The following is a 23,183-nucleotide window of genomic DNA, read 5'->3' as shown; positions in this document are numbered from 1 at the left end:
TCAAAGTGCACCTTAAAAGGCATCATTTTTTTAAGTCAGTCTTGGGATTTTTCAGTAACTTGGTTGCTGGTTTTTAAATGCCTGGGGGGGTCAGTCAGACCAATGATGAAAAGCCACTGAAATAGGTCAGCGTTTCTTAACAATGAGCCTTTGAGTGCACACACAGCACAACTTGGGAAGGGATTCCCACAGGAAAACCCAGCACCTCCAGTACAAACCAGCACAGCCAGCACTGGGACGGGGTGTTCTCCCAGAGGAGGGGAACAGCCGGAAGAACCAAAGGAGACTGGAATTAAAAAGGTGGAGAAATCCTTTGGGAGCCCTGGGAATTTTACTGTGCTCTGTGCAATGAAATGTTTTGCTGAAGCACAGGGTTAGTGCTGGACCACCTTCATCTCACTCCTGGGGTCACCCCTGAGGTCCCCAAGTGCCCTGGACAGCCTCAGGCACAGGACACTCAACAGCAACAGGCAGAGGAAAAGTCAAAGCCCTCCATGTGAGACAACAGGGAGAGGTTTAAACAAATCTCAAACACAAGAGCAAACTCATAAAAGGTCAGTCCACTGCATTAGGACACCAAACAAGTGCATAAAAGAGAAATCCAGGCTACTCCACTAATGGACTTATTTTCCATTCTCCTGAGAGAGAATAGAAAAGGTGCATTTACCATTTTCACTTTACCATTGTGTATATACATCATTTTAATAATTTTTAGTGCCTCCAAGGGTACTGCAGGCTCCTAAAAATGCTCCATGCCAGCTTGGAGGCAGGCCCTCTCTTTCACACAACTTCATCTCACTCCTTGATCCAACAGCTGCTCTAAAAGGCAAGTCAGATGTGCCAGTAAAGCAGTGTTGAAGGAAGAACAGAAAATATGGCATTAATTCATATTACTACAGATACTTTTTCCCTTCTGATGCCTGGCTGTGCTTTTTGCCAGGAGAATGAACCCCACTGTACACAGAACTGAAAAGAATCTGAATTCTCTGATGTTCATTTCTGCCATGTTCATTTAGAGGGTACGAAGAGGAGAGTTGATAATTATGAACAGTCAAATAAAACCCAGGAAAATAGTTTACCATGTCAGCTTTACCTTTGTTCCTTTTAGTCATGTTTTTTCGGTTAAGTGCTGTTGGCAACCAAATACATCATTTTAACACCTTTACTACTGATCAAAGGAGCAGAAAGAGCTGCAAAGGACTCCAAGGAGGTTCCTGCCCCATGAACCAGCACAGTGTGTTCAAACCACCTTTCTCAATGACATTGAAATCTGCATTTAGAGAGCATCTCTCAATAATGGCACATGCCATTAAACCTGTCTCCACAGAATCCAGAGAAAAACTGTGTGGCAAAATCACTAAGTGGCACCACACTGTCTCCAAGGATTGTTCTCCAGGTGGTGGGAGCTGTTCTGGAGAGCTGATGCTGATGGATCAGCAGATGCTGATGGAGCACAGTGGAACCAAAGACATGAATCCTCTCCTTTTTGGATGTTTTGGCTGCAGATTAACCCCCCTGGCTTTTTGAACCCACACAAATTTCAGTTTCAAAGCAGCAAGTTTCAAAGACAGAGCAGCCCTTCCCTCCAGCCCTGCAAGTCAAGTCTTCACCAAGAGTTTTGTGTCTGCAAACGCCGATGATCCTCCAGCCTCATCCACGGTGACAGGACTCAGCACAGGAGCCAGATTTAAGGAGCAGCTGCATTCCAGCTGGCACTGCTGCTCCTGCTCTTCCTCACACAGGGAGCAGCCAGCAAGGTCCAACATTCCCAGCCCTGCTCCTCCCAGGGCTTCCCTGGCTGTTGCTGTGTCAGTGTGGTCCGAGCACACACTGCACTGCTCAACTGCACGGTGACTCATCTGGACATCACTTACAGGATTCGTAACTCTGACATTTCCCCACCAAAAAAGAAACCAGAAACAAGGAAAATCATCATCAAGAAGCTGAATTCAATATTCCTAGAAGGGAAATCTTTATCTCCACAAAGTCTTATGGCCAAGAAGCTCAGAAGTTCCCTCGCCATGTCATGGTAACATCTCTTGCTAAAGGAACAACGACAGGAACAGCCAAGCACCTTTTATTTGCCAACTCCAAGTGGAGAACAACAAATTAAAGGAGTTTCAGCTTCTGTCTGTGAATTTTGGGATTTTAAAGTTTCTAAAATCTGTATTTTCAATGAGTAAAGAGGTAGTCCTGAGCCTAAAAAGCAATAAAAGGCATTGGAAAAGGTCAGCACAAACAGGCTCAATACAGAACAGAACACTCTATTCAGGGTCTGCCGCATCTGGAATTATTTGGGAGCAGCTGTTCCTGAGAAGTTCCATGTGTGGCCAAGCCCTGAAGAGGGAGAATGAGAGAGACATTTGCTGGAGAAAAGGTTTTTGTGTGATTGGTGCATCTCTGATGTTTGTTAACACTGAATGCTGGAGAAAAGCCCTGTTATTTCCTCAAGTCACCAGTCCTACACAAGGCAAAAAGGAACATCTCCACCAAGGTTCCTGCTGCACCAGAACTGGAGAGAAGCCATTTGTGGCAACTGGAGGGACACCACTGGGAAATTAGAATCACAGAATACTCAGAGTTAGAAGGGACCCAAAAAGATTGGGGGCAATTAATTAAAAATCAGGCACAGCCCGTGCACAGAAGGGGCTGGAAGGTGTGGAGATGTCCAGGGAGATCTAACATGGAGACTGGGGGAGATTTCCATAAAGCATGGAATGAAACTGTTAACAACCCACCAATGCTAAAGGCTTTGGGTGAAGAAGCCCCAGGAACACAACAGTGCCTCAGAATTAAAACTGAGTTGGAGTTTTGGTTGGGTTTTGGTTTTTTTTAAATTATATACATAAAAACTATGAAGGGTTCTCCTTCCTCACTTTGGTTTTGTTTTAAAGAAAAAGCTTCTGATTTTGCACTCAGAACCAATCAATCCTGGGTGCTTTTATAAGCAGGGGAAAATGTCACTGAGATGTCCATCTGTACTCCCAAACTGGACTGTGGGGTACCTCGCTTGAAAACAACAAACTTCACTGGAAAACAACAAACTTTATCAGCCTCAAGCAGGCAGAGAAAGCCAAGGGGAGGAGGTGAGTGAGTTCCAAGTACTCCAGGCCAGCCCTGTGCCTGCACACCACACACACTGGGAGGAAAGGGAAGGAACTGGTGTGTCTAACACAGATTTTCCCCCACAAGAACTCCACTTGTGGTGCTGGGAGCTGTCACAGCAGTTTTTCCAGTGGCATAATCATCTCCCTATGAAACTTGCTTCCCTCTTCAGAGGCTGGCAGGGGGAAGGGGAGGTGTTTGCCTTTTCTCTCCAATAATGATCCCCTGGCTGGCAGCCTCAGCAGCTCCTCTGTGTTCCTTAAACTCCCGCTGGCTCCCAGGCTGCAGATTGAAGCTGAGCTCCTCCATCATCCCAGCAACCACATCCCAACATCTCACACACAGAACCACCCCTAGCTCTGCCAGCACAGCCCCCAAACAGGAGTAGCAGAGCTCTGACACTTTCACAGCTTCCCAGGGGGATTTAGGATCAGATATGGGAGCGATCAGAGGCCTGGTAATCTCATTATTGTGCTCCTGTAAAAAGCTACAGCAACCGTGGCAGCATTAAACAAATTAGTTTGGAGATGAAAAAAGTCAACACAGCTTTGGTGAACCTTCTGGGCAGGAATTTAATGGCTCTCTGCAACCACAAATACCAGGATTTAAGAACAACCCTCCTCTGAAACTGATATCTTGTGTTGGCCTTGTTTCCCCCCCCCCCCCCCCTTAATAGTGAACGGAGGTTTCCAGCCCATGGAAATCTAAGTGTTTTCATGTGTGCCCCGGAGCAGCTCCCTGGGAAGCACAAGGAGCTGGGAAAGTCCTCTTAAAGTAAGCTGTCAACACTGTGCAGTGGATGAGACTCTGCAAAATTGAGACATCAGCACAGTTTCCTTTTTTTGTTCTATTTTTCCCAACCCAGGCCTTGTTTCTGGCTAGGGAAGTGTCATGGTTTGAGATAGCCCCAAAATCCAATTCCCTAGCTCCATCCCCCCTCCCACATCTCAACCTAATGTGAGATGGGCTTTTCCAGACAAAACACACCAGACTCAAAGTGGGGAAAAGGGAATATATTACAGTGACTATACAAATAAATACCATATCACATTATACACACGATTATAACTATCTCTACCATGACATATAGTATTTACAGTGGATCAGGTCTCCTCTCCCCTCCAAATAAAAGTCCAGGAGGGAAAGAAGGATAGATCCCTTCCAGTCCTTAAGCAGCAGCTCCTCTTCTGTCCTCCATGCAGCAGTAACTGGGTTGTTGTAGCTGGATCTCTGTTCAACATACACAAGGGGGTCTCCAAGCCCCTCGGCTCTCCTTCGGTCCAAGCGAAGGCCTCACCTGTGGACTGCCAGCAGGGACAAGACTCGCATCACCACAGGCATATCACGAAATGCCAGGGCATCTTCGTGAAAGTCCCTTCCTCAGGGGATTCAAGTTCCCGTTTGCAGAGCTCCGTGCCCTGCCTCTCAGGCTGCCACCGCGGCAGCAGTGCAAGGGGGGGAAGCCAAGGTCAACTCCCCCCGCATTCCATCTGGCCGTCCCGGTCCAGCTCCCGGGACGCTCTGAGCTTCTCAGCTCCTCTCTCTCTCCGGTGCTGCATACTCCAAGGCTCCTCTAAAATAGGAGTCCATGTCCCTCTTCTCCAAGAGGGTCTCCAAGGGAGTTTTGGGGGATCTGGTACAGTCTCTTACCCCAAACTCTGTCTCTCTGCTGCTCTCTTCTTCTCCTCCCTTTCCAGGAGTCTTCTCTCCGGTGCTGCATGTTGTTTCTGCTGCTTCTTCAGTTCAGGTCTTATCTCTGGCTCTCTGCCACCGTTTCTCTGGTCAGTGCTGGCTGCTGCTGTGTGCCCATGGAGAAAACAGTCTCCCGGCATAACTACAGGCACCTAGCCCAGCTTTATGCTGTTCCAGGTCCCTGCAGCCCCCCCAGCCGGGGCTGGGAGGGGGCCAGAGGCCCCAAGGGGCACAGAGCCCCTACCTCGTGGCTCACAACATGGCCACCTCTCCTACAACAACCAAACTACAACCCTTCTCTTCCGGTGAGTTTGTGAGATGTTGACATTTCTGCAGGAGCGCCCATTGGGTAGAATTTCAAAACTTCTAGGGGTTTCCACCCCTTGGGGTCTACCACTTTTCTCAGCCTCTGGGGGAAAACAAGGTCCAAACCACGACAACACTCCACCCCTCGCTCCTGCGAAATTGTCAACATATCACAACAACTTAAAAAAACTCTAATCAACATGCAATCTTCAATAAACTAAAATATAACCAAAATCTCTCTACTACACATCAATATAGCATTATCACAAACTTTACTCTACTCTTAATACTTAACTTACATTACTATAGTCTTACTCTTACTCTACAATGGTACAGTCTGTGTTTTGTCTGGAAAACTCTTTCTGTTACCACAAGCATCATGGCTCTTATCTCTTTCCCTCGATAGTTCGCAACCATCCTCTGCTACCATTTAAACTTGTGGGTCTGTGCCCCACTGAGGGATCCGTGCCCAACTTAGGGGTCAGTCCGTGCCCCACTTCCAACTCCAAACTTGCACAGGAAGTGCTCCAGCCAGGCTGCCCCTCTGTCACTGCTCCATGGGACAGCAATTTAACTCCAGGAATCTTCTCCCAACACCACCAAGAGTTGGTTCCACAGCAGGGATTTTTCTGCAGAAGTCTGTTGTGTGTGCAGGGGCCGGGCTGGTTCACTGGCATCGCCCTCAAAGGAAGAGTCTGAGCACCAAACACGGAGAATGTGTTGGGACACAGGCTCAAGGTCAGAACTCACTCCTACTCTGCAGGCAGCCAGGGCTTTGCTGGTGTTTGATGCCATTCAAAGCTCTCCCCTTACTGTTGTATAACTAATGGAAAACATGAAAATATGTGTCATGGCCCCTTTTCCCATCGCTCCAAATTGTGAGATTTGCTCAAAAACCATGGGAAAAAAATGCATCAAGTAGTTTAGTGCTCTTTTTATTTACCTTTTGACTCTTGATTTCATGGATCTATTGATTTGGTTCTCCGAAGTCCCAGCACATCTTTATTCAAAACACAAATTTTCACACAATCACTGGGGGCACATGCACTTAAAACAGGCAGGTATTGTATGTAAATAAATTTTAAAAAGCATAACACGCGTTGGTCCAGCACATTTACACTCCCAAAACAGAATCCAGCACAGTGACACTGAAGACACTGCAAAGAGATACAACACACACTTACAAATGACATTTATCTCGTATAGCAAGCAAAGATATTCCACTGAAGTATCAATAAAAGAAAATACACTGAGAAGGCTTGGAAATATTGTATTTAATGTTTCTGAATAAGGCTTGTGTAGTATCTTGTTATGTTTCACTTTTAAAAGGACAAAACCTTCTGAAACACAAACGAAAAAATGTGGCCAAAGAATCAAGCCTGGTTTGCCTGGTTTAAAACACTCCTTAAGGGCTGAAACCTCATCTGCACATTCCAGTCCTGAGCAAGGTTTGGAGCACTAATTTATAAACCCTGGGGGGGAAAACAGCGAGAAATCCTTGACTATACACTAGTGCTGTGAACAGGAAATTCACTGTATAATGTGTAAGGAACGGGGGAAACCCCACCTGGTTGGTGTTCCTTAGGATAACCCCTCACCTGGCTGGTGTTCCTTAGGATAACCCCCCACCTGGCTGGTGTTCCTTAGGATAACCCCCCACCTGGCTGGTGTTCCTTAGGATAACCCCTCACCTGGCTGGTGTTCCTTAGGATAACCCCCCACCTGGCTGGTGTTCCTTAGGATAACCCCCTACCTGGCTGGTGTTCCTTAGGATAACCCCTCACCTGGCTGGTGTTCCTTAGGATAACCCCTCACCTGGCTGGTGTTTCTTAGGATAACCCCTCACCTGGCTGGTGCTCCTTGGGATGTCACAGTTTGGAACAGGGAGATGCACCCAGTGACTTGGTTCAAGTGGAGTCATAACAACAGAACTGTCCCTTCTAAGAGTGGTTAAATCCCACCAGGTCTACACCTGCACTGAATTCATCTGGCAAGAGAATGTAAACCATCACCACTGCCTGGGTGTCACCTCAGTGTCCAGCAAAGCCACCAGTCTATTCCACAAAAGCCACAGGATGTGTGGAAACCCCTGTTAAAATTGCTCCCAGCTTGAACTGTCTGTAGCAAAACCAGAGAGCTGAGTTAAACTCTTGGCATGCTGATGGAACAAGGGCTTTCTGCTCTTCAACATTATGGGAAGTGTCAGGTTAAAAGTCCTTCCCCAGGTTTGATTAACCAGGTATTTCAGACTCCGAGGAGTCTCCCAGTGAACGTGGCACAGCGTCTGGAACCCAAGGAGCAGCAGTGCCCTGTCAGCCTCCGGATGCTTCAGGAGTTCAGTCAGCTGTGGGACTCACTGAGAGGGAAGGCAGGGCCTTTCTGAATTCGAGTGGAGGCCATGAAGATAATTTACACAGATGATCTGACACATCCAGCCCGTCCCCGGGGTGGGAAGCGGAGCCGAGGTCACGCCCAGCTCAGCCGATCAGGGCCACCACCTCCCGTCACCAGGGATGGGCTTTGCCACCACAGAGCACCTCAGACCAGCTCTGAAGGGAAACTGGAACAATCTCTTGCAAGTACTGCACTTCTACTGCTGTTTTACCCAGAGGAGGAAGAAAACTAGATCAGCCATGGGACTGCGTGAGGAGAGGTAGCGGCCGGAGGAGCAAGTGTTCCATCACCTCCAGAGGGTCTCCAGAGGTGCTGCAACAACTCCAACTCACACCTTCAGAAGGAGTGAACAAGGCACAAAGAGAAGCTGGAATACAAGTGGGGCTTCAAAGCAAGGCACCAAGTGCAGATCCCTGCCCTCCTCCACCATCCCCCCACACCTCACGCCCGGTCCCACCACAGGCCAAAGCAGCAGCAGAGCGTGAGATGCACCCAAGTGCTCAGGGGCAGATTTGAACTTGCTCTCTGGACATGCAGTTCAAATGTTTGCAAGCTTCTCTGCAGAAACAGTACACAGAAACTCCTTCAACAAATAAATAAGAGTAAACAATGGAGTATCTGTACTTTGCCACCCAAGGAACAGGATGGAACCAAGGAGATCCCACTCCACCTCAGCTCCTGCATCCCAGTGCTATTCCCAATGTACATTCACCCAAAAGAGCACACAAAAAGTGTGTGTCTGCCTTTTTTTCCTTTTTACATGAATATACACTGAAGCTTCCCCTGCTCTGACTCAAAAGCTGCCTGCTTTGGTACTTATCCCCTCAGGACTGGGAATCTCAGACCTCATCCCAGTTCTCCCGCTTTCTGTCCATCACAGCCACCATTCAAAGTCACCTTATTCCTCCCTTTCATCATTTCTCTTGTCTTTATTTTCCTTTTCTCCAGGCTGATAACTGAATGGAAGCTGGGAATAACACTCCATTTTTCAACACAGTGCCACTGGTGAGAATAAGGGATTTAATTCCCTTTAATGACCACTGTCAGCAGCAGAATATCAAAACATTAAACTGCTGTCCCTGACAGCAGGGCCTGAAGTTTTCAGCAAGTATCAAACAATGAGGAGAAACATCGTTCAACACAATGAAAGATTAAACCAAAATGATCAACACAGAGGGATTAAATGATTATTTCTGTATTTTTGATACAAATACTGAGGATATGTCACACTGTACTTTCGATACACTGGCTGTTGCAAAAAGACCAGGGGGAGCCAAGGCCATGCTCACTAATGCTCTGATAAACTGTCCCCTCCTTCCATAAGACAAGATGAAGGGATTTTTTTCCACACAAAGCATCCTGGGGGGCTGGAGCATGGGAAAGCTGCATGAGGAGAGGAGGGCACACAGAGGTCAGGAGGAAAAGGCAGCTCTAGAGAGGAAACTGTGACATAGTGACATGCCACATCACCCAGAATGGGTTATGCAGGACAGAAATCCCCCCAGAGTGCCCTGGAGGATGAGATCCATCCCAAGGAACACACACAGCCTGTCCCTTGCAATGACTGCCCCTGCACAAGCTCAGCATTGCTGTTTTTTCCACCCCTCTTCCCCTCCAGCCAAATAGCTGCTACGGGCAGGGCAAGGACTCTGCAACCCTGCACTCGGAAAAGGGCTTTTTTCCTGAAGAAAAGATGCATCAGCACAGCACATTAACTTTGACATCAATAACCAGCAAACTCCCCGCATTCCCAGCATCAATCAGGGGCACTGGACTGAGAGCATGAAGTTAAAAATGCTTCTATAATCCTGTTAAATGCAAGTCTTGCTGCTAAAAACAATACCAATTTTGATCTCTGTGCTGAAAGGCAGGACACGGAGGGAATATGAGCAAGAGATCTGCCTTAAGACAGCCAACCATAATCAGCTCATCCCAAGTTCTGTCATGCTCTGGACTCTCTGCACAAGCAACAAAAAAGGGGACGTCACTACCAGAACTAAAACCTATTTATTCTGCAGGTTTTTGTGGATGACAAGATTCATTTGGAAGAAAACTGCATAGATTTTATCAAACTAAACTTATCTGCCTTCAGCCAGAAGAGACCTGGTACTGCACACGCTGACACTGCCAGCTTCCCACAAATGTCAGAGCTCTGACTCCCAAGGGAATTCACACCAAACAAAATTCCCTCCAACATTTGTGTGGCTTTATACTTGGGTGACAAAATATTGCCAGTATATTGCATATTGTGCTTTTTCCATCACAAAGGGAGCTGAGCAGTGTAAAGCCTTCAGATTAGCACACTAGACACAGTTAATTTTTAAATACAGTGTTGTTTCCAAGAAAGGAGAACCAAAATTTCCCAAACACCTTTCTCACAGTGCCCAAGTCACTACCTAGTACAAAAAATGAGCAGATATCCAGCAGCAGTTTCCCTAAGGATAAATACTTCAAGGAAGAAAGAAAACACAGACAAATTCAGAGAAATTTTGCAGTGCTGGTAGGAGCTACTCTCCTTGGGTTTCTGGCAGTGTAAGTGAAGTAGGAGGAGTCAACATAAATTATCAAGACTGTTGATAATTATACAGTGAAATAAGAACCTGTGTCTGCAGCTTCCGGCAGCTTGGTTCATAAATAACTCCTGGTTTGGTAAAGCTGCCTTGATCTATAACCCAGGTAGGTGGGAACAGCAAGTTTTAAATGATACTGCTTCCCCAGCTCCCCTCTTTTTTCCTCACCGGTAAATGTTTATTCACTCTCAGCCCTGAAGTAGAAAATCCCAATTGAACTGCAACAGCATCAGGCTTATTGCCTCCCACCACAGCACAAATCCGAGCCCAGGGTGAAGGAGACCATTTGCCATGAGGATAATCAGCACTGTCTCATTCCACAATAACCCGGCCCTCCAAAACTATCGTTCCTAACCCCATATACTATCACCAGCACTTAGTTATCCATTAGAAATGAAAATAATCCAGCAAACAGCTCGGCACAGAGCCCCTGTGACTACTGCAGCTCCACACTAAGTACAGCCCGAGTGCTCCTCTCTGCTACACAGAGGATACAGTGCATTTCTAATAAAAAATGCCATTTCTGTCACGCTAATAACCACATCCTACACACTTTGCCCAAAAATGCCTCAAGGACCGCTGTCACAAGAAGAACAGGATGCAAAATTAGTCTATGCCTGCTCTCTCCCTGCCGGAGTGAGCTACCCCCGGTGTAATCTGATCGAAGGAGGCAATTAACCTTTCTCCATTCAAATGCTCAACCACTTCAAAGACACACAGTCACACACGCGGGCTTAAAAACACCTCAAATATTAAAATGAAGTTGCATTCGCTAAGCGAGGACGATGCGCTCGCCTCCTTAAACGCGGCTCTGCGTCTTTATGGGGCTCCGACCGAGTGTGAAACAATTACATCCCTCGGAGACACGGAGACACTCCATTTGTAAGAAAGCAGGGGTAAAAAAAAGGGAAAGGCCATGGGAGGGGGTTTGAGGCTGGTACTGACCTGTGAGGTCCATCCAGGCCGGTCCCAGTGCCGAGGGTCCCCGCGGCCAGCGCGGCAGAGCACACACTGGAGAAGGCGGCTCCGGTCCCTCCCTCCATGTTGCGTGTGCAGCCTCTGAGCGTGTGCTCCTGATCTCTGTGTGCTCCTGATCTGTGTGTGCTCCTGGATCCGTGTGTGTGTGCTCCTGACCTCTGTGTGCTCCTGATCTGTGTGTGTGTGCTCCTGATCTGTGTGTGCTCCTGATCTGTGTGTGTGTGCTCCTGATCTCTGTGTGTGCTCCTGATCTGTGTGTGTGTGCTCCTGATCTGTGTGTGTGTGCTCCTGATCTGTGTGTGCTCCTGATCTGTGTGTGTGTGCTCCTGATCTCTGTGTGTGCTCCTGATCTCTGTGTGCTCCTGATCTCTGTGTGTGCTCCTGATCTGTGTGTGTGTGCTCCTGATCTCTGTGTGCTCCTGGATCTGTGTGTGCTCCTGGATCCGTGTGTGTGTGCTCCTGACCTCTGTGTGCTCCTGGATCTGTGTGTGCTCCTGATCTGTGTGTGTGTGCTCCTGATCTCTGTGTGCTCCTGGATCTGTGTGTGCTCCTGATCTCTGTGTGCTCCTGATCTCTGTGTGCTCCTGATCTGTGTGTGTGTGCTCCTGATCTGTGTGTGTGTGCTCCTGATCTCTGTGTGTGCTCCTGATCTGTGTGTGTGCTCCTGATCTGTGTGTGTGTGCTCCTGGATCTGTGTGTGCTCCTGATCTGTGTGTGTGTGCTCCTGATCTCTGTGTGCTCCTGATCTGTGTGTGTGTGCTCCTGATCTGTGTGTGTGTGCTCCTGATCTGTGTGTGTGTGCTCCTGATCTGTGTGTGTGTGCTCCTGATCTCTGTGTGTGCTCCTGATCTCTGTGTGTGTGTGCTCCTGATCTCTGTGTGCTCCTGATCTCTGTGTGCTCCTGGATCTGTGTGTGTGTGCTCCTGATCTCTGTGTGCTCCTGATCTGTGTGTGTGTGCTCCTGATCTGTGTGTGCTCCTGGATCTGTGTGTGTGTGCTCCTGATCTGTGTGTGCTCCTGGATCTGTGTGTGTGTGCTCCTGATCTGTGTGTGCTCCTGGATCTGTGTGTGCTCCTGATCTCTGTGTGCTCCTGATCTGTGTGTGTGTGTGCTCCTGAATCTGTGTGTGTGCTCCTGGATCTGTGTGTGTGCTCCTGATCTGTGTGTGTGTGCTCCTGGATCTGTGTGTGCTCCTGATCTGTGTGTGTGTGCTCCTGATCTGTGTGTGCTCCTGATCTGTGTGTGTGTGCTCCTGGATCTGTGTGTGTGCTCCTGATCTGTGTGTGCTCCTGATCTGTGTGTGTGTGCTCCTGATCTGTGTGAGCTCCTGGATCTGTGTGTGTGTGCTCCTGGATCTGCGTTTGCTCTCTTTCAGCACTGCCTGGATCTGCCCATGCTCCAGGATGTGGCTGTGCTCCCTCACACACTCCTGGATCTGTGTGTGCTCTCTCACACACTCCTGGATCTGTGTGTGCTCCCTCACACACTCCTGGATCTGTGTGTGCTCTCTCACACACTCCTGGATCTGTGTGTGCTCCCTCACACACTCCTGGATCTGTGTGTGCTCTCTCACACACTCCTGGATCTCTGTGCACACTCACAGCACTCCAGGATGTGCCTGTGCTCCCTCACACACTCCTGATCTGCAGGAGCAGCTGGCTGGAGCTGCCCGAGGGAAGGGGCTGAGGGTGTCCCCCGTGCCCAGCCTTCCCCGCTCAGTGACACGGAACAGGAACACGAGCCAGCCCTGCTGAGATGCTCCCAAAGCTGGGGTTTCACCCCCCCAAAAGGTGTATATTTATAAATGAAAAGCATAACCCAGCTCCAAGCTCTGGGCTCCCGTCCTGCCCTCCCTCACCAGCACATTCATGTTTTCCTGAGGCTGTCACAGGCATTTCAGCTGTAACCCTTTCCCAGCTGGAAGGAGGAAAAGGCAGTTCTTTGTCCTGAGCAACTCCTTCCCTGTCCCTCAGATCCCACCTGCTCTGGATGGTTTCACCCCTAAATAAAACTTAAACAACCCTGATGCAAGTGACCAGTAAGAACCACACAAACAGGGGTCTATTCCCAGTTCTGAGAGCTGGATAACCTTGGATATATCACATTAATGTGTTTGCTGTTCTGCTTCCTCCTTTTGGAAAACAGGGCAATATTTACTGCGTTCCCAGAGGAGACTTGTGAGGCTTAATTTACTTCTGTGTTTATGCAAAGGAGCGGTGTAAAAACTGCTATCACAATTTCTAGTTCATACACTAAAGCAGAAATAAGTATTACAACCTAACTTTCAGGTCCCATTAAAAATCCTTCCTCAGACCACCAGGGCAGCAGTGGAGATGACGGGAGGAGGCAGTGAGGACGAGCAAATAAAGAGGAAAGGCTGGATGATGGCTGGCTGGCTCTCAGTCCTTGGCCATCAGCTTGTTGTGTGACCTTCACAAGTGTTTCAGTCTTTCTGTATGGGTACAGAAGTGAGCTGTTCTCACTCCTGTGAAACTGCCCAAGATTGTTTGCAGTGTTATCACTGCTGCTCTAGGCTGAGGCTGGAATTTGTAACAATTCTGGATTCTGTCCGCCCCCAGCCCCTGGAAACTCCACAGGGAATCCAAAGGTTTTGCACAGTTGCTTTCAGCTCAGCAGGATGCTGAGCATGTTCTGGGTTATCAGGGTAAGTGAAGATTTTGGGGGGGTGAAATTCTCTATGCTCAAGTTCAGAAAGACAAAAGACTTCCAAAACAACACCTTTTTGTTTAAAATTCAACAGAAGAGGCTGCACAACCCTAAGTTAAACAAAACAGTCAGCATAACTGTTCTTTTGTAGTTTTTAATGGTTGGGTGGGTGCTGTTTGCTAAATGCTGTAGAACCAAGTGGCAATAACCTCATTTATCAGCCCTAAGGACATAGCCAGGCCAACCATGAGTTAGCACTTCCAGCAGACGGAATATTCAGGCTTGGCAAAGCTGAGCAAAGTCAAACAGGTTATACCTGTTCTGTGCCTAGAAAGCCTAATGATTGTTTCCAAATCCCTTTCTCCCAGTGCTAATTTTTCTTTGTTTCACCAAAACAGACATGCAGGAATGGGACGAGCTAAAGATAGAACTTAATAGGAAACAATGTGCCCATTTAGGGAAAAAACCTATTCTGAGGTTGCATCAGTGGCTGCTGGGCTTCAGGAGGTGTTTAAAGACCCTCCCTGCCCCTGGAAGCTCCCCACAGGCAGCTCCCTGGGACACAGACCAAAGATGCTGCTTGGATTCAGCTCAGGGATGATAAACTTCAGTTTGTGGGTTTGATCTGTCTGACTTCAGTTCAAGTTAAATCAAACTTTGTGACAGGAGAAAACAAACACACCAAGAAGTGAAGGGTTTGCACGAGGTGATGGGGACAGAGCCAGGAGAGAACTCCATGGTGGTCCAGGACCCCAAAGCACTGACTGAGAACACGAGGGGAGGAAACCCTGTGGAAATTCCCCCCCAAGGGGTACTACAATCAAATATTCTGCTGCACCCAAAGGTAACCACAAACAGGAGACAAACCTCTGCTTAGAGGAGTGAAGCCAATCCCGATTCCATAGTTCCTAGTGTTCAATTCAAGATGAACAAACCAAACAAAGCAAACCCAAAGCTGTCATTTTATAGAGTGATAAAGCATAAAAACTCAACAGATGCTGTCCACACAGCATCTCTTACAGCTTAAGGTCTTAACAGCAGAGGAGAAGTAGCTGTGGGGAAAAATTTAAGCAAATGTATTCACTGCAGCTCCAAAAGAGACTCTTCCAACTAACTGGAACCAATTCCCAGCACAGAGAGGATGCACTGAAGTGCACAGAAGTTGAGCAGATCTCCTCCCAGCACAGCCTGGTTGGGATTATAACCCTGCTGCTGCTTCCCATGTTTCCATACTGCTGAAATCCCATCTCCAGCTCATCCTTCCAGCTCCTTTCTCCTCATCCAGGGCTACCTGCTCTCCTGCACTTGGATGTAAATTCACCAAGGCCAGAGACTCTCTCTTGCTCTTTATCTGTACATTTTTCAGAGTTGTACAGCCTTTTTCCAGGGCCAGGGCTCTGGATTCTATAGCAGGTCTCTGAATTCTATATTAAACAATAACCAGTATTTTGTTTCTCAGCCAACAAGAATTCACTAGTTATTAAGAAATACCACTGTGCACAGCTAAGTGTCACAATTAAAAGGTCTTTAAGACATCCCTTAGAAGACCAGGCTCAAAATTGCTACAGTTTGATGTAACCCAACACAGCTTTACTGCACATGAGCTTGAGGATTTCTGCTGGAGAGAAGTTTTGATCAGCTACACTTTATCCCTATTTAGGGCTTCAATTATCACACTAACAAAACAATATTAAAATTTGACCCAAATTAGGGAGTTTGTTGTTGGATTTTTTTAATGGTATCACTAACTGCAAGCTTCACTTTGCTGTTAAATTAGCAATGGGCTTGGAAACATGTTCTCTCTTAATCCTTGGGGTAATAGAGGGTGGTTCAGACTCAAATTTAAGAACAGATCTCCAGCCTGGAAAGCTGCTTTATGACACAGTTGCACCCATGACCAATTCACTAAACTTCCAGGCTCACAGAGCTCCCAATGCTAATTAGATTTACACAATGATTCAGCTTTCTACTACCTAAATAAACTTTGGGAAGCTGCAACAACAGCTCCTGTTTCAGACAATTCTCTCCTCACAGAAACTTCTGCCAACCACTTAAAGAACAGGATAATCCAATCCTTTACCACTTCTCACCTCTGCCAATACATTCCTTCCTCCTTTGATAGTTTCTCTGAGTTTAAGCACCATTCCATTTAAGAACATGAAAGTGCCAAGCAAGAGAGGCTTTTAAATATAACCTCTTCGATTGCTTGAGGTTACTGAGGCAGAGAGACCAAGGATACTGGAAGACACTCTTCCTCCCTTGCTCTTTGCATAATTCTTCATTAAATTAAAAATAGATTGCCATTAATAATGTATGGATGACAAGACAATGTAGGACTGCTTTTGTTTCCAAAAGAAAATTAATTTACTGGGAAAATAGTTCAGTGTTAGGATATATAAAATTCTGAATAAATTATTCGAAGCAACACCATTCTTGTAGGGTATTTTACAACCACAATTTTAGCTGAGGTGCTGCTCACAGGAAGCTTAGGAAACAAAGACCAACTGGACAGCTGGAAGCAAGAAACTAAAATATTTAACAGCAAATCTTGCTGCTAGCTCAAGATGAGAACTATTTCATTGCTAATTAATGATCCAGGTCACAAACTGCTCTCTCCTGAGGCACATGACAGGACATTTGCCTTCCCCAGCCACAGAGCACAGTTCACTTGTTCAATCCCATTTTATATGAAAAACAGGGGGGTTTACACCAGAAGGACTTGTTGAATCACAGCACAAGAAAAGCAGACTGCACTTTCTGACTGACAGAACACAGGGAAGAGGCTCCCAGCCCTTCCCCACAGTGGAGCTCCCCCGGGGTTACAGCTGGCTGGGCTGGCAGGGCTGGCTGAGCCCTGCTCACACGAAGGCAGAAGTGCTGAGCAGGCTGGAGCACACACTGCCCAACCCCTGTCCACAGGAGTTTGCAGTCCTGCACAGTCTCCCATGCAAGAGCTCGCCCAAGGCTCCACCAGAAATCCAAATCCCTTGCCACTGCTCAACAGCTCCCAGTTAATCACCTCCAAAGCCATCACCCAGCTGTGCTCCTGCATCCCCAGGACAGGGAGTGAACCCCCTGCTCAGCTCCTTGGCTCTTTGATCCCATGCAGGCAGAGTACTGACCTCTTACAGAGCAGGGTATGTGTGTATATCTGGGGAAGGAGAGGAGAAAATTTAGGATCTCAATGAAAACCCGGCCCTGCAAACACCTCACCTAAGGGGTGACAGATGTGAATACCAATCTCCTCTCACACCGGGTACGTAATGTGGGACACCTCTCATCAAAAAGGTGTTTAAAGGTGTCAAACACAATTTTTGCTACACCACAGGCTATCAAAGGGACACTCAGCAGCACAGCTGTTGCTGGAAATGCCAAGCAAGCACAGAATGGAGTGTCCTGCTGCCCCCCTACCCCTGAGAGCAGGCTGAGCCAGCAGGTGCTGTGCCCGTGCAAAGCCCAGCAGCACCCACACAGCCTGACGTGTTTGATGGCACTTCTGCACACTAATGCTGGAAGGACTGACACAGCCACAGCCAAACCCACACCGAAAACGTCAATCCTTTCTTATCTGAGTTTGTGTTATAAAATGGGCAAGTGTAAAACTACAATAAGATGCTCAGGCTTCAGCTTGACGAGACAAGAAGCTGAGGAGCCCCTGCCTGGTTCCAAATCCTGCAGGGGACACATGGCTTGTGTTTCTAAGTCACAAGTCATAGTCTTCACTGGTAGAATCTTTGCCAGAACAAGAAATAAATACTCCCTGCAACTTACTGTGAGTGAAACCTTATTCCCAAGGTAAAGAAGAACCAGCCTCCTGAAGCAGACATTAAACTGGATGACTAATTCCAGCATTCCCACACTGCCTTGCTTTCTCCCTTAAACAGTCTGAGCAAGCTGCTGCTCAGGACAAGTTCGTGCTTGTCCAGCGAGGCTGTGCCGAGGTGTGTCTGTGTGATCCACCTGCTCTGCTCGGCACTGTCAACACCTCAGGGGTGAGGAGCAGGTACCTCCTCTCAGATGTGTCCTAGACATGGCAAAAGAGGACTCTGAAGGACAAAAGCAACAGCAACCTTTGTTAAACATTTACATCTCCAAAAGTTCTCTATGGAGAAATAGAACATCAGCCTCACAGCTGCTGGGGAGCAGTTCATTCCTTGCACTTGTTTCCACCTCGATCAGGACTTGAAAACCTGTTTTTCTGAGCCCAGAGAAAATGCAAGAGGAAAAGTTCTGAGGGCTGGAGAACAGACAAGAGGGAGGGAAGCAAGCACAGGAATTATCACACACAAGTCCTGGGTTTCTCCAGCCTCAGAGAAAACAGGAGCAGGTTCAATAGCAGAGAGAAGCAGAGGCAGGCTCAGGGAAAAGAGAAGGTGGTCGGGCACCTGACACTGCTCTGGAGAAGTCTGGCACCCTGAAAACCCGTGGGCAATGAACAGAGCAATGCTCTGTTCATTAAAGCTTGATGCCACTGGCCCAGCTGGTGAGGGAGGGCCCGGGTGGAGTTTGCAGGGGGAGGTGGCCCAGCCTGGAACTGAAGTTCCAGCAATGGGGGAACAGATCAAATGGCAGCAGCACAGGCACATTTCCCTGCAGTCAGAGCAGAGGGAACACCCTCTGGCCCCCAAAGCACCTGAGTGAGCAGCTTCTGCTCCAGTGCAAGAGGTCTGCAGTAACAAGGAGACAGAAGGAACATCCAGCAAGTGATTTGAGCATCTGTGTATCTATAACCAGAGCAGACTGCACAGGGGTTGAAAAATTTCAAATGCTTCCCCCATCTGTCCATCCCTCTCCCTTCTGAGCACCATCCCACATTTCCCCAAGTCCCTTTTCAGCCCAGCTGCCCTTGAAATACAAGTTGATCCTCTTTTGTCACATGAACTGAAAAATGAGCATCAACTGTTGCTCTGGGGGTAGCCCAGCCCATCACACAAGTTCACCTAAAGGCTGCATAAACATCTCAGGCACATGGTGGGACTCCTGGGGATGGGCCTGTGCAGGGCTGAGGGTTGGACTCCATGATCCTTGGGGGTCCTTTCCAACTCAGCACATTCTGTGATGCTGGGATCTAATGGGATTGCACAGTCCATCCACACACAGCACCCTCATACCAGCTTCCCACTTTGGAGAGGTGGGAATTGCATTAAACACCCATCCTGTACCTCCCATGCACTCAATATCTAGATACACAGTCCTACAAAGGACTGCAGTTTGCTTTGCCCCCCAGGTGGAATGCTGGCAATATGCTGCTGCTTTTATATTAGGTAACCATGATCTGACTCCCAGGAATAACTGTAATAACTCTGGTAATAATTCTGCCTCTATCTCACCTCAGTCCCCTTCTGGATGAAAGCTTTTAATTAAAATATCCCCCAGGACAGTTCCAAGAAGAGAAAGAGAGGAGAATTGCTGTCTTCTCTATCAGTGCCTGTTTTATCACAGCCATCCTTCACCTCTCATCCTGACAGACCCTCTCTGAAACAGCCCTGTAGTTTTGCCTGTTTGGATATTACAGTTTACAGGTCCTGTGGTTTGGGTACCTCTCCCTCTGCAACCTTTCAGTTCTAATCATGTCAAGGCACTGACACCTTTGCTTTCCACACCCAACATCCAAGTCCTTCATCCCAGACCTCCCTAGTAAAGGATATTGCTGATGTCCTCCTTGTGAAACGCAGGGAACTGGAAGAGACAGAAGATGAATAACAACTCGAAAATCCCCAAAGCTGTCTGTGCCATCTCTTGGAGCCTGGATTGTCATGCCAAGTTCTTCACATTTACCCATAAAACAATGTGCTACTTCCTTAGAGATCAGAGATTTGGGATTGATAAGGAAGTCGGGGCATCTTCAACCATCAAGCATCATTAACCATGAAGCTCATCTAACTTTCACTTTCCCCTGCTATTCACATCTCCCTCCTTTGCTTTCCTTCACCAGGTTCCTTCTCAATTGCTTTCTCTTTTCCAAGTTCTCACCCTTTCATGTCTCCTGCTCTCCACCTTATCACCCCCTGCTTTCCCGCTCACACCTTTCACTGTCCTGCTCTTATTTCAGCCCTTCCACAACCCCTTATCCATATTCTTCTTTCCATTCTTTCCTTCCTTCAGTATCACAAAACGTCCTGTACCCTCTTTCCCAAATGTTGCTTTGTAAGAAACTCCTTTACCCTGATACAATAAAAAACCCAGCCTTTTCTGTTTTTCTTACAATTGTTAAACTTCTTAGGAAGCAATTCTTTACAGAGAGGGTGATCAGCCATTGGAATGGGCTGCCCAGGGAGGTGGTGGATTCTCCGTCCCTGGAGGTTTTTAAGACAAGACTGGATGTGGCATCAGTGCCATGGGCTGGGAACCACAGCGGGGTTGGATCGAGGGTTGGACTTGATGATCTCAGAGGTCACTTCCAACCCAGCTGATTCTATGATTCTGTGATTCTGCAGATGGGCTGGAAAAAAGCTGAGGAACACTTCTGGTGCAAAACCAAACAACACCACTTGGTTTTACTTTTTAACAATGTCCTTCTGCTGTCCCTAAATCAACATTTTGTGCCAATAGGCAAATGAAATGGTAACAAAATCCAGCCAAAGTTAAATCAAGATTCCAGTGGTCTTTTCCTTGACACTGGAACCTCAACAGCTTGACAAAAGTACAGGATTTGATCTCCCAGGTGATTTATCCAAACATGGAACACGTTGTTATACTGTAGACAGAGATTTATTCCATTCGTCTCTGGAAAAATGGCTGTGCAAAGCATTCCCTCTGCAGTACAGCACAGGTGACAGTCCCTCCCCTGCTCTGCAGCAAGTTTGGAAGCTGAAGAGGTGCAAACCCATCAGCTGGGACTGCTGAAGGGCAAACACCCGGTGCTGTCACAGGAGACACAAGCCTGGCTGCAGGAGGAGCAGCAGGCAGGATCAGCTCAGCCTCACACCAAACCCAGAGAGTTCTGCACCCCAGGGGTGAGCACTGGAGAGGGAACATCCACTGGTGTTGGTATTAAACCTGCACTGAAAGCTCTGGGTTAACCAGCATCACACAGGTCACCTCAGACTGGGCACTCACCTTCAGACAAGGCTGTTCCCAGCTGCTCAAAGACAATGGGGCCTTTGGCAGGTAAATAAATCAAAGCTATGAAGGAGCTGGAAGCTCAGGAATGACCTGGAACAGCCAGACATTCTGCTCATACCCAGGTTGTCTCTACCACAGCCTTGGGAGGGCTGGGGCTGCACAGGGCAGCCAGGGAGCTCAGAGGAATGAAGGAAAAGCCCAGCAGCAGAGCCCTCTGGAAGAGGCTGTGCTCTGCTCCCAGCACTGGCAGCACTCAATTACTTACAAATGCAACCCCAAATAAATGAGGTGTGGAACCAGCAAGGGCTGGATAAACCAGGGCTGGGGCCACAACGGAGCCTGTGCTGTGCAGAAAGTGCCTCCTTAGCACAACACCAGAGAAACCCAACCCAGAATCTTCCCAAACAAGCTGAAACTTCTCATTGGACAGGGTCAGTCTTATCTTTGCCTGCAGAGAGTTTCTTTGGTCAGTCCCACTTCTGTATCTGCAACTGCTCCTACGTTCCAGCCTCATAAACACATGAATATTCTGTTTTGTGAGGCCGGAAGGAATATTTCTGGGCACTGTCATCCAGAGTCTTTCATCATGACATTCACTCCACTTCCAGAAGGACAACATCACTGAGATCCCTGGGACAGGGGTTTGTTTGGTGTTTGAACACTGGAGAAGGGGATAATGCATGGAAATGTACATTTTATATTACATAACACCAATGCTGCAAGGCAAGAAATGCTGCTCCTACTTCTACCCCCAAGGAACACCACTGTAGCTCCAAGCTTTGAGCTCATCTTCTGATGTTCCAAGGAAAGGATCAATTCTGGGTGCCACTGATAGAAAAATACACAAACATCACACAGAATGTCTCTTTATCCAAATCTTTTCATGAAAAATTACTGATTTTGTTAAAAACTGGACATAAATGCTTTCTGTTCAAAAATATATTCTGTATTTTCTCACAGTGGGACTTTTTTTTCTCAGCACCACTGAAAGCTTTTTAACACAGCATAGTTAAATGAGAATAAAATGGCTGTTTTGAACATGAAGGAAACTGCACTTTTTCTCAAACAGAAAGAAAAGAAGATGAAAGACAAATCTAATTTTCTCTCATTACAATCCATTGATGCTCAGATTTTGGTTAATTGCTTTCCTTATGGGGATAATCTCAATGTTTTAAGCTATAATAAACCTATGAAGCACCACAGGAAAATAAAAGAAGATAGAGAAAGAGCTTGGGGAATCTTTTAGCAAATTTTTCATTAGTTTTGCATGGAGAACACATGAGAAGCCTGGGTGTGTGTTATGGTCAGAAAACATCACAGTGTTATGGTCAGGGGAAAAGGACACACAGAAAAGGATATTCCTGCCTTGGTCCCAAGACACAACATCCAGAAATCCTAATGCTCCATCCCTGGAAGTGTCCACAGCCAGGCTGGACAGAGCTTGGAGCAACCTGGGCTAGTGGAAGGTGTCCCTGCCCGTGGCAGGGGATGGGACTGGATGAGCTTTAAGGTCCCTTCCAACCCAAACCATTCTGGGATTCCACGATTAGTTCGGCGTGAAGGGGAACAAGAGAAGTTTTTACATATGGACTAGAAAAATGAGCTGTAAGAAGCAAAGATTTCCCTGGGAAATACAAGCAAAGGTGCCTTTTGGTGGAGTGTTCAGCGTAATTTATCCCAGAGTCGGGAGAGCGAGGCCACGGCTGGTTTGCACTTCAAGGCCTGAAGGCCCCTGGCACCAGGCTCCAAACCAGCACTGCTCACCCCACAGCACTGCCACCCCACAGCACTGCCACCCCACAGCACTGCCACCCCACAGCACTGCCCACCCCACAGCACTGCCACCCCACAGCACTGCCACCCCACAGCACTGCCACCCCACAGCACTGCCCAGCTCCCAGCACTGCCACCCCACAGCACTGCCACCCCACAGCACTGCCCAGCCCACAGCACTGCCCACCCCACAGCACTGCCCAGCCCACAGCACTGCCCAGCTCCCAGCACTGCCACCCCACAGCACTGCCACCCCACAGCACTGCCCAGCCCACAGCACTGCCACCCCACAGCACTGCCCAGCCCACAGCACTGCCACCCCACAGCACTGCCACCCCACAGCACTGCCACCCCACAGCACTGCCCAGCCCACAGCACTGCCACCCCACAGCACTGCCCAGCTCCCAGCACTGCCCAGCCCACAGCACTGCCCACCCCACAGTACTGCCCAGCCCACAGCAGGGGAGCTGCAAATTGTCCCCACCAGGCTCTAAAGTTGCTTCCTCATTAAGCTTCCAGAATGTAATGAGCACACCAGGTGTAAAAGCAGCAGTTAAAAGGCAAAGCCCAGTCTCTCTCCTGTCTCCACGAGGTAATATTTACAGACATTCACGAGTAACTAAAATTAAACAC

At 47.9% G+C, this 23,183-nt stretch overlaps 1 protein-coding gene across 3 annotated transcripts in view; it reads right to left on the bottom strand.

Annotated features, from left to right (window-relative positions):
• Positions 1-23,183, bottom strand: part of ARHGAP32 (Rho GTPase activating protein 32) — a 251,279-nt gene that overhangs the window by 175,161 nt on the left and 52,935 nt on the right. For 2 of the 3 annotated variants that reach the window (XM_064634496.1, XM_064634497.1), the window contains exon 1: positions 11,013-11,131. The exons of the other annotated variant lie outside the window; for it this stretch is intronic. In XM_064634496.1, coding sequence (XP_064490566.1) covers positions 11,013-11,110 — 98 coding nt within the window. In that variant the 5' untranslated portion in view covers positions 11,111-11,131. Of the gene's footprint in view, positions 1-11,012; positions 11,132-23,183 lie in introns of those variants that run through there. 3 annotated transcript variants of the gene reach the window in all.

Source organism: Pseudopipra pipra, chromosome 23 (genome assembly GCF_036250125.1).
Source record: "Pseudopipra pipra isolate bDixPip1 chromosome 23, bDixPip1.hap1, whole genome shotgun sequence".
NCBI classification, from domain to species: domain Eukaryota; kingdom Metazoa; phylum Chordata; class Aves; order Passeriformes; family Pipridae; genus Pseudopipra; species Pseudopipra pipra.
Note: the sequence above shows the minus strand (reverse complement) of the source record. Positions and strands in the feature narration are given on the sequence as shown.